We start from the raw sequence: 12,150 nt of genomic DNA, 5'->3' as shown, positions 1-12,150 counted from the left end.
AATGTCCACACTCGTTTGCTGCCCTTTGGGGTTTTTCTCAACCCCAATAAGTTTCTGGGCAGTATTCACTATACAACCAATGAATGTTCCTAACCTCGATCTGGTGTTCCAGCTGCCTCTTTATGTACCCAAGCCTTATCCTGGTGCTCCATTTGCCTCTCTCAGTGCATTCCCTTTCTGGAGTTACCAGAGATTTTGATTACGGTACGCTCCCGCAACTTCTTCCATCCTCACGGGATTCCTGCAATCCCCATTCCTAATAGGAATCTTGTCATAAAATTACCTTCCGCACAGGGCAACAAGTCTTTATTACATCATCCACGAGATCTTTTGATCCTGTGACAATGGACCTGCTGCTTGCGCATCTGTACAGTACTTCAAATGAGTTTCTAAATTTTGCAGCACTTGCTGGTGTATGTTACAAGCAGAGAACACTGAACAGTAAGAACAGTATTAGTATATATGAATCAAGAAAGAAAAATGTAGCAAAGTAGCGTCAATCGGCATGTTACAGCTATCTCAAGATCAACCTAGCCCCCATTATAGGAATGACATCACAAATAATAAATCACAGTGATTAGATTAGCAATATTTGCAGTTGTATGTTATTGTGAAATGCCATTTTTTTTTTGTTTTTTACAAATAATGAAATGAAGGTGAAGACCTCACAACCTAAGAAGCTACCTACAAAAATATTGGCAACATTTCAGCTTTCAAATGGATTTGTTTTCTTCTGCAGTAACACAGCACCTAGTAATGACTGGAATTTGCTATAAAATGGTAGGCACAAGAACAAACTCCCATGAAGATGTCACTGTTCTTAAGAACAAAAAGCTTTCAGGGAAAAAAACATTCTTTTGCTAGGTCAATAAAATAACCTCTGTTGATATCAAAAGGACGATTTTCAGCGTGTTGCTTGTTGTAAATTGTCTACCTTCAAAATGTAGCTAAAAAGCATCTTGGCCCACTTTTAACCACCTTGAAAACATGTATTTCAAGGGCAAGTATTTTCACTTTGCAAAGCCCAAGAGTCCAAAACATTTAATTTCAATGCAGACAGTTTGAAAATCTGCCATCGAAACGGGGCGATACTTTCAACATTTTTTGCAGGATAAAAAATAAATATTTTGTAAGGTTCTATGCTTCTAATGCTTAGATCAGCTTCAGTCTTCATGCATTTAGGTTTCTTGATTTTCTTTAAAAAAATGTCCTGGAAGACAAGAACATGAATGATTTTTGGATTACATTGGCTTTATTAGATACCCTTAGAATTTTTTTTTTTGGTCTCTGTAGGGTTGTTGTTATTCTCATTTAGGGCTCTTTTTCAAAGCCGCGCTAGAGGGTTTAGTGCGCGTGACTTTTAATCACACGCTAACCCCTGGCACTGGCCGAAAAACTACCGCCTGCTCAAGAGGAGGCGGTAGCGGCTAGCGTTAAACCGCTAGCATGCCTTTGTAAAGAAATGTTGATCTTACAATATTGCAACTAATCAGAAACTCCCTGCCGCAATCGGCTGAGCAGCAGTGGCAGGGAACCCCCTTCAAAGCCCTCCCCCCCAGTGTCCATGGCAGGAGGTATGCCCATTCCCTCCTGCTGGCACCCCCACTGCTATAACAGCCCCAGCAGGAAGGATGCCCACTCCCTCCTGCTGGCACTCCCCCACCAAACCCATCACCCCCTGAACCTCCTACCCCCCCATCTCCCAAAGCCCACTTGGCCCCTCCCCCATACCTTTAAAAGCAAAGCCAGCCAAAGGGATTGCCTACTCCAGGATGCACCAGGAAGGGGAAGGCCTACCATTCTGCAGAGATTTCCTTGCCATGATCAGTTTAGCAGCCGCATCTCAATGGCCTACATTTTAAGCATCAATTGCAGCCCTAGGGAGACACCTAGGGCTGCTTAAGCTTGCCTAAGGCCACTTCCGGGCAAAACCACGCCCCCCACCCAGCCTTGGGCGAGCTTAAGCGTCCCTATGCATCTCCCTCAACTACGAAAGATGCCTATAGTGTAGGCGGCCTGCCTCGGGTTGGTTTTTTTTTTTTTTTTTAGAAAACATATGTCCCAATTGGCTGGTTAGACTACAATCAGGGCACTGTTTATAGAATATGGCCCTAATAGTCTATAACAAGATTAGGCATTGTAGCATGCTAGATGATCATCCTAATTTTAGGTATCTAAGTTTGAGTGCCCTTTATTGAATTGACCCCCTCTATATGGGAGACATGTCCATTACAGAGACTTGGAAGCAGGTCCCAAGAAATTTTCCACGTCTTGAGTACTGTATTTTTCGCTCTATAAGACACACTTTTTCCACCCCCAAAAAGAGGATGGAAAGGTGGGTGCGTCTTATGGAGCGAATACACCTTGCCCCGGTACCTTTTTAAACTGGTGGTGGTTCAGCGTGATCTCCTGCTGGACGGCTGCTTTTCATTGCAGAGCAGCACACAACGCAAGAGCGCGACCTTTGCGCTTCCTGATTGGTCCCGTGCCGCTCGTGATTGACTGAGGTCAGTTCTCAAAAGGCAACCGTCCATCAGGAGACAACGCTGGACCACCGCCAGTTTAAAAAGGTACAGGGGGGGGGGGGGGGCTACAGCCTGCTTCAGGCTTTGGGCTGCTTCAGGCTTCCCACTGTAGAGGAGGAAATATCAAGAAAAAAAAAATTCTGAAACAAATTTTTTTTCCTTGGTTTTCCCTCCTCTACAGGGGGGGAGTGTCTTATGGTTGGGTGCGTCTTATAGAACAAAAAATACGGTAATTAATATTCTCCAGCAAGCACCGTTGGTATCATCTGTCTCACCAAGCCAGAAAAACAAAACCTTCGCTAGTATTGTCTGTTCTTTTTTACATTTTTACTCTCCAGTATTCTCCTTGGTTTCTTTCCTCCAGAATGAATTTCTAATACTCTTTCTTCTCTCATTCACCTCTCCTTTCTTTTCTTGCCTCTTCTTTTACATCTTCCTGCTGCTCTCTTTTCCTAATTCCTCCTCCTGCCCTCTCTCTTTCCTGGATTATTCAACTCATTCTTCTTTCAATATTTCTCCTCTCAACTCTAACGCCATTTTTCACTCTCTCCTTCCATCCGGTATCCTCCTCCTCTTCCCCTACCTTATCCACTCAGTATTCTATTTTCATCAGTCCCTGGTCTTCTCTCCTCCCTTTTCCTTGTCCCTTATTCCAGATTTCCCCCTTTCCTCAGTTCCCATTTCCCCTTATCCTCTTCTCTATTATTGAATCACTTCTCTGTTTACTTTATTCCGATGTCCAGTTCTCTTCCTTTTCTCTTATTCCATCATGGGTCATCTTTCCATCACCTTGCCTGTTATCCAGGATCCTCTCTCCATCTCAAGTCATCTCTCTGTCAATCCCTGGCCTTCCTCGTCTCTCCACTTCTCCAGTACTTTCCTATGTTCTTTCGCCACCTCCATCATTCTAGGTTTGATCTTGTCTCATATCCTACCACCATAATTACTAATTTGCGCTATTCTACCTCCCCTCTCACTCAAATATGCCCTAGCTTGACCTCCTGATGGAAAGAGGATCCCCTTAACATCCCAGGAGCATTCGGCCCATGTTCTGTGACTCCCATCTACAACTTCTTCTCATCTCTAGGAGCAACAGGCCTATCTTGTAGCTTACACCACTGAGCACTCATATCCATCCACACATCCCCAACATTTTGACACCTTTTGCCCTGGCCAACTCCAAGGGTCTAACCAATTTCTCACCATCATTCACTCTCTTCTCCCCTTGTCCCCTTTCAGAACACACCCATTTCCCCTAAATCATTGCCACCTGAATGACACTGCAAGTGACTCTTTTCTTCCTTACGCTGTCATCTAAATGCCAAATTTTTGCAGCACTGCCCACTCACAGAGCACAGAAGCAGCAGACTTGTGGCAGTGGTGAGGGTTGCCAAGGAGAGAAGAGTTTCTGGAGCAGGAGCTTCTTTTTTTTTGCCCTTCACTGCTGCTGTGTGAGCTTCCTGCTCCTGCTCCTCCCTTCCTGTCCTTCACAGTACTAACCGGTTGCCATGGTTAACAGGACAGGAAGCAGTGTCTGGAAAAGCACATTTTAAATAAAATCAAGCATGGGAGGGGGGGATCATGTTGGGGCTACCAGCACTAAGGCACAGGATGCATCTGCCCAAGACACACCAGCAAAGGAGCTGTTTAACATAAGAACATAAAAATCGCCACTGCTGGGTCAGACTAGTGGTCCATCGTGTCCAGCAGTCTGCTCATGCGGCTCCCCCAGGTCAAATACCAGTGCTCTAAATGAGTCCAGCTTCACCTGCGTACGTTCCAGTTTAGCAGGAATTTGTCCAACTTTGTCCTGAATCCCTGGAGGGTGTTTTCCCCTATAACAGACTCTGGAAGAGCGTTCTAGTTTTCTACCACTCTCTGGGTGAAGAACTTCCCATTTTAACTTTAGAGAGTGTCCTCTCGTTCGCCCTACCTTGGAGAGGGTGAACAGTCTGTCTTTCTCTACTAAGTCTATTCCCTTCAGTATTTTGAATGTTTTGATCATGTCCCCTCCGTCTCCTTTTCAAGGGAGAAGAGGCCCGGTTTCTCTAATCTCTTGCTGTACGGCAACTCCTCCAGCCCCTTAACCATCTTAGTTGCTCTTCTCCGGACCCACGTCCTTCTTCATGTACAGTGACCAGTGCTGGACGCAGTACTCCAGGTGAGGGCGCACCATGGCCCGGTACAGCGGCATGATAACCTTCTCCGATCTGTTCGTGATCCCCTTCTTTATCATTCCTAGCATTTTGTTCGCCCTTTTTGCTGCCGCCGCGCATTGCGCAGATGGCTTCATGGACTTGTCGATCAGAACAGAACTGAACAGAAATTGCTTCTCTCTGAACACAGTCAAGGAATTTGTTCAATAGTGGGAGTGCTCAAGTGCCCACAGCACCTACAGAGCTGGTGCTATGGCATAGCTGCAAACAGGCAGTGGTTTCTCTCAAAGACAGGGAATAAAGACTATTCAAACGTTAGTTGCAGAGATACTTAAATGCACATTTTATAACACAATTACTGTTGTTTTCAGTACACTGTAATTCTTCCCAATCTGAGTTACTGTCATTTGTTATTTATTTGATTACTTGAAATACTCATCTAATGTACTGAGAACTTCTAATCTCTCAAGGGAAGGCTATTAGCCTTGGAATGGTTATGTTTTCCATGATGAATATTTGAAAACACTACTGAAAGTTAAATGAGACAGGAGCCATGAAAAACAGTTCTAGGTATTTACATTAACTCTTTTATAGCCTTTATGTCGGTCTTGGTGTTGCCTTTGTTTTTTTATTAGGCTTTTATAAACCTCTTCCTCTATTATTGACTGTAATGTAACCCATGTAGATGTCTTATATAAGTATAATGGTATATCAAATAAAGTTGAACTTGAACTTTTAATAGCCCTATATGGCTACTTTATACTGCAATAAAATGATACAAGGGTGAATCAAAAATTAAAGGCACGTGTTAAATTATGTGAGGGCCAAAACAGAGCTGACGAACATAGATACTCATATATTGCCTGTTGGATAGTTCATCCATGCATAGTGCAGTGCTCGGCCTTTAGTCGTGTGGCAGCCACAAGGTCAGAAATATGGACGCTCCATTGCAAGATTGCACCATCGAAGAACAACGTGCAGTAGTAACGTGTGAAAATTCACCACTGGATATTGACTCAGTATGGACATAGCACCATGAATCAATGAAAGGTTTATGAGTGGGTAAAAAGGTTTAAAGCAGGAAGAACATGTGTAATCGACGAAGGTCGTTCTGGTCACCCATCAACATCGCGCGTACAAGAGCCCATTGACAGGGCATATGCTTTGATTAGAGAAAACCACTGGATAAGTGTCTCAACTGGCTGCAAATTTGGATATAATAATAATAACTTTATTTTTGTATACCGCCATACCCAGGGAGTTCTAGGCGGTTCACATCAATTAAACAAAATTTAATAAGAAATTACAATTAGCCAGATTTACAAGTAATGAAGATATTGAGGTGTGCATGAGGAAGGGAGTTTTCACAACAAATAAACAAAATTTAACAAGTAATTACAATTGATCAGAATTACAAGCAACGAGGATGATGAAGGTGAGCATGAGAGGGGGGGATTGTACAGGTCATTGGAGTTAGCGAGTTGGGGAGATCAATGAGAGGGGGTAATGGGAGAGATTGGGTCGTTTGAGGGAGGGGTGAGAGAAGTAGAAGAGAGGGGATTAGGGATGTTGAGTGTGGAATAAATGGGTTTTGAGTATTAGCTATGGGTCTGCATTTGCCTTAATGCATGATGACTTGGGATACAGGAAAGTCTGCGCACGATGGGTTCCCAAACAGCTTACTTATCTGCACAAGCAACAGCGTGCAGAGGTTGTGGCCCAGTTCTTGAGACGGTATGAAGAAGATCTGAGCATTCTGGAGAGAACTGTCACCGGCGACGAGACATGTGTGCATTACTATGACCAGAAAGCAAAAGACAAAGCATGGAGTGGAGACATCCGTTTTCTCCAGCGAAGAAGAAATTCAAACGTCACCCTCCTCCAAGAAAATCTTGCTAACCTTCTTTTGGGACATGACGGGGCCTATTCTGGCACATTTTCAAGTGCATGGGCAAACAATGAACAGTGAAACTTACTGCGTAATGCTGTGAGGAGGAGTGTGTGGCGCAGTGGTTGGATCTACAGCCTCAGCACCCTGGGGTTGTGGGTTCAAACCCCGCGCTGCTCCTTGTGACCCTGGGCAAGTCACTTAATCCTCCATAGCTCCAGGTACATTAGATAGATTGTGAGCCCACCGGGACAGAGAGGGAAAATGCTTGAGTACCTGATTGTAAAAACCGTTTAGATAACTTTGATAGGCGGTATATAAAATCCTAATAAAAACTTGAAACTTAAAAAACTAATAAAAACTTGTGAAATGAGTTTAAATCTGCAATTCACAGCAAAATAAGAGGAAATGTTCTCTAAAACAGTCTTGCTGTACCATGTCAATGCACGTCCTCGTACAACAGCAGTGGCAGAAGAGACAGTGCAACAGCTTGGGTTCAAACGTCTTCCACATCCTCCTTACAGCCCGGATCTGGCGCCTAGCGGTGATCACATCCTCAGTCCACTTGATGGAGATGCTGCAAGGTCGCAGATTCACCTCTGATGAGGAAGTAAAGGAAGCGGTGCTCACCTGGCTTTGGGAGCAGCTCAAAAACTTCTCTGCAGGAATGCAGAAGCTAGCTGAACGATACAACAAATGTGTCGTCTTGCATGGGGACTATATGGAAAAGTGATATTTTCAATTGCTCGTACTTACTTCTATTAAAGCCATTAAATGTATTTTGCCTTTACTTTTTGATTGACCCTTGTATAACCTTTCAGATTAAAAAATCTTCATTTTTAGTCTGATACTAAGCAAGTTTGACTACTGTAATTTCCTTTATCAGGTACTATTTAAATATGTTTATTTGTGTCTTACTATACTGCCCTCTTCAGTAAACCAGTAGAGCAATTTATTTACTAACAATTAGAAAATAGAAAGGAACTAAAATATTTCATAGAAGAGAGAGAAGAAAGAGGGTAAGGGTGGTGGCGTAGTGAGGGTAAGCGGCACCTGGCGTGTTGGCACCCTTCCCCCGCACGCCCCTTCCTCGTACTTTTTTTAACTTCAGCATGAGCAGCCACCAACTTACTGCCCGTGCGGGTCTCAGAACTGATGTCAGAGAAGGCGCTGAAGCCAACGCGGGCAGCAAGTTGGTGGTTGCTCATGCTGAGCATTTAAAAAGGTATGGGGAAGGGGAGGGGCGCGCGGCAGGGGAGGGAGAGAGATCAGCTGCTAGTGTCACCAACACCATTATTGTGTGTCTGTAGTCCTAGGAAGGCAAGAGTGAAAAGGTGTGCTTTCAACATAGAAACATAGTACAGTGAGGCTGCTGCCATTTTGAAGTGAGGTCAGGGCAGCCATTTTGAAGAGCAGGCTGCCCATTTTTCCCTACACCACTAGAGGCTTGCAAAGGTAGACTCAGTGAGCCTAAGGAGGTGGGGTTGGAGGTTTGGAGCCAGCTTCAATTTTGTTTGAGGGTTTGGGGGGGATGGTACCTGGACAGAATTTTTTCTGAGGATCCCAGATGAGAGATCGCATTTGACCCATTGGCTAGCATCTGATTAGCATTAGACATTCAATGCCAGTGCCTGGACACAGTTTGGCACCGAATATCTGGGACTATGAGTAATTCTGCCCAAGGTAATTAGCATTTATTCATTTATTAGGATTTATTTACTGCCTTTTTGAAGGAATCCACTCAAGGCAGTATATAGTACAGCAAGAATACGTCAAACATAAGCAGCAGATAATTACAACAGTAAAAATATTCAAATGGTAACAAAAAATATGGCATAGTATGCTACATTACAATGTCAACACAATTTAACCCCCCCCCCCAAAAATGCTGACTGTTGTGGACTGAATATTTGCCCCTAAAATTTTAAACATGATCTGAAATTGTGTTGCTAACCAATGCAAAGTTTTTACAACAGGGGTGATATGCTGCCGTTCAGATACAGTAGTCACTAATCTAACAGCAGCATTTTGTATCTGGGGATATTAACACCAATTATTGACTGTTAACACTCAGCTAATTGCACTTCTCCCTCCCTATTCGCGGTTTCAGCACTTGCGGTTTCGCTTATTCGCGATTTTTCGCATGCTGACTCCTCCCACCCAAATTGCATCATGAGTAAAATACTGTACCGGTAAAAAGTTGGGCGCTTGCCAACTTTCACCCTGAAAATCGCTGCTTCCCAGCATGCACAGAGAAAAACGCTGCTTCCCAGCTTTCATAATCATTGCTATTGTTTGTGATTTTAATATATTAAAGGATGGCTGTTACAAAAAACCCATGAATAACATATAAAAAGTTATTTGTGGTTTTTCCGTATTCGCGATCATGTTCCGCCCCTAACCACCGCGAATACGGAGGGAGGAGTATAGTTTGTGTAGAGATCTGGGATCTGTGTCCAAAGTTTGGTGACCTAAGTAGAATCCAGGTGTAATTGGATAAAGCTGGATAGCACTGCCAGTTATTGCTGAATCTGAATATTCAAGTGCTGGTTGGTATCCAGATATCGTCACTGAATATTCTGGTAATATTTAATTGCAGCAAACAAGTTTAAAAAAAAAAAATCCTCTTATCACAGTGGTTAGATATCAGGGGTGTGAGAGCTTATTTGTAACAGATTAAAAAATACACCAAAAAACCACCTACTCAATTACTTACATTTCATCATCATACTCTTTAGGGGGAGAGACAGCAATGACCAAGTCTATCCAGTCCTAAAAAGAAGAGCAGTTTTAAAAATGACAATACTACTACCACTACTTATTTCTATAGTGCTTTCAGGCGTACGCCTTGCTGAATACAATTTACAATCTAATCAAAATAGAGAAATGGGACAAATAGGGGTTAGGGAATTTCTCACAGGGGGAATGATAAAACAACATTGGTAAGAGTTAGGAGATAAAAGCAACCTCGAAAATATGGCTGAACACTTCTCATAACACACCTTCAGGAAGAGGGTCAGACCAATGAGGATGATTGTGACAGGGTGAAGTTCCCTGTCACAGGCATTCTACCAGAGGGAGCCTGTGTACTGAAGCAGTGAGAGAGTCTAGCTAATTTGCATTAGAGCTGCAAGTGCTGCTGGAAACTGTCCACTCTCCCTGAGTGGGTTGTGGTACTGAAAAGAACAGCTCCCAGTACAGAGAGCTCAGAAAGAAAGAAGCTCTTTCAGGAGATTGATGACCCTCATGAGGAGGAATGCTGTTCTCTGGCCTAACTCCCGGTAAACCTTGAAAGCCACTGCCAACTGGCGCTTAGAGGGGGGATTGGTGCAGCAGGGAGATCCTGTAGGAAGGAAGCCTGGTGGTGGGTCTATGGGGACCTATACACTAGCAGAGAGGGGTCAGGAAAACAAAGTAGCCAGAAGGCCTGGTAGAGCCTGGAGTCCAGGCGGAACTCAGGCTTGATGACTGGGCGCTGGGACTGGTGAAGAACCCAAGACCCATGGGGATCCAAGAATGAGTCCAGGGAGGACCTTGGGATGACAAGGTGTCGGGAAGGTCTTGGACAGATATTTTAAGAATCTGTTTAACACTGTTTGCCTTGATAGAGAACCTGGAGACTGGAAGATCAGAGAGTACCTGGGAGTGGAGATATGTGATGGGTAATACCGCTCAGCCCAGTCACATGATGGCAATGTCAGATTCATTTGTCAGAGTATGAATGTGTCCTGGATTAATTAATTTACAAAAAGCAAATACAAAAAATGGAATGATAGGGACAATATTAAAAAAATGTGTCCAGTTGAATTTGGGGCTCTTTTACCCTACTTCTCCCTTCTTCTACTTCACCCTCCTCTTCTCACCCCTACTACCCCCCTCTTCTCCTAATCCTTCCTCTCTCGATGTTGCCTTGAGCCTGAATAGGTATGCGCGATGCACAAATAAAAGATTAGATTGATAAAATGTAGACTTAGCACATTCTTACATGGGTCATTTCCATATGCTAAAGCCATTTTTTTTCCGCATGGATAAAATGGCTGAATTGAATTGAAGGCCACACGCTAATTTTCCCGTTAGCACTCGGCCGTGCATCACTTGGGCACCTACCAGACTTTTTAGTAGGCTGAAAGGGCCCAATTCTATAAAGTGCATCTAAAAAATTGCAGCCGACTTGTACAGTGTTAAGCACGATTCTATGAAAGTTAGGCACACTTTCTAGAATCATGCTTAGGCATTGCTAGATGTCCCAACTCTAAGTGCATCTTATTTATGTCAGGGTTTTCTTTGTCTAAATACCTGTGCCTAAGTTAAGTGCTTAATTAAGAACATAAGATTTGCCGCTGCTGGGTCAGACCAGTGGTCCATCGTGCCCAGCAGTCCGCTCACGTGGTGGCCCTTAGGTCAAAGACCAGTGCCCTACTTGAGTCTAGCCTTACTTGCGTATGTTCTGGTCCAGCAGGAACTTATCTAACCTTTTCTTGAACCCCTGAAGGGTGCTTTCTCCTAAAATAGCCTCTGGAAGAGCGTTCCAGATTTCTACCACTCTGTGGGTGAAGAAGAACTTCTTTACGTTTGTACGGAGTCTATCCCCTTTTAACTTTAGAGAGTGCTCTCTCGCTCTCTCCACCTTGGAGAGGGTGAACAATGCAGAAAGAAACATGTTCGTGATCTGCCCCAACCATGTCCATTTATAGGTAGGCACCTTGGACTAAGTGCCTACTTTTTATAGAATCGTGTTTTTGAGTTGGGAGCCTAACCGCATAAGTCAATTATGAGAAAGCCAATTATGAGAAAGTTCCAATTATTAGCACTGATTAAGCCTATTAATCAATTAAGTTAGGTGCCTATATTAGCTAGGTGCACCGATATATAGGCAGACTATATAGAATTTGCCAGTAAGGGCTCACATGAAGTGATTTCAGAGCTACAGCTGAGGCCAGCGTAAGTAGTAGGTTGGAGCCATCTTTGAGATTGAGTTGGACTGTAAAACTGTTTTTAGATTGTACATAGAAACATAGAATATGACGGCAGAAAATGGCCGATGGCCCAACAAGTCTGCCCATTCAAGAACCCTCCCTCCCAACTAGTCTGCCCACTCAAGAACCCTTCTTCCCTGGAGTATCTATCGTTTGAGCATAACTCTGTAGTACTCCCATCTGTTTGTCCCATCGACTCTTGAAGTCGAGCACGCTACTGGCCTCGACCACCTGGCGAGGAAGATCATTCCATCGATCAATCACCTGTTCGATGAAGAGGTATTTCCTGGTGTCACCATGAAATCTTCCTCCCTTAAGTTTTAGTGGATGCCCTCTTGTCGCCGTAGGACCCTTCAGGACATTCGAGCCATTGTGACATCACTGATGAGGCGGGCTCTTATTGGTGGAATGAGGCATTATGACATCACAATCTCAGCTCTGGTTACCAGAGACTGAAACTCTCCACACATGAAAATGGGTTATTTTACCACTTACTCTGTTACTGTAGCACAGGTCCCATTTGAAACAGTGAGACTTACTCTCCCTTTTACTAAACCGCAATAGCGGTTTTTAGTGCAGGGAGCTGCGCTGAATGCTCCGTGCTG

The 12,150-nt window shown here is 43.8% G+C and overlaps 1 protein-coding gene across 8 annotated transcripts in view; it reads right to left on the bottom strand.

The window, feature by feature from the left end:
- Positions 1 to 632: 632 nt before the first annotated feature.
- USH1C (USH1 protein network component harmonin) overlaps positions 633 to 12,150 on the bottom strand; it is a 154,956-nt gene continuing 143,438 nt past the window's right edge. For all 8 annotated transcript variants that reach the window (XM_033928390.1, XM_033928393.1, XM_033928396.1 and 5 more), the window contains 2 exons: positions 9,286 to 9,341; positions 633 to 1,210 (listed from right to left, as the gene is read on the bottom strand). In XM_033928390.1, coding sequence (XP_033784281.1) covers positions 1,198 to 1,210; positions 9,286 to 9,341 — 69 coding nt within the window. In that variant the 3' untranslated portion in view covers positions 633 to 1,197. The remainder of the gene's footprint in view (positions 1,211 to 9,285; positions 9,342 to 12,150) is intronic.

Source organism: Geotrypetes seraphini, chromosome 19 (assembly GCF_902459505.1).
Source record: "Geotrypetes seraphini chromosome 19, aGeoSer1.1, whole genome shotgun sequence".
NCBI classification, from domain to species: Eukaryota; Metazoa; Chordata; class Amphibia; order Gymnophiona; family Dermophiidae; genus Geotrypetes; species Geotrypetes seraphini.
This window is presented reverse-complemented; position numbering and strand designations above follow the sequence as displayed.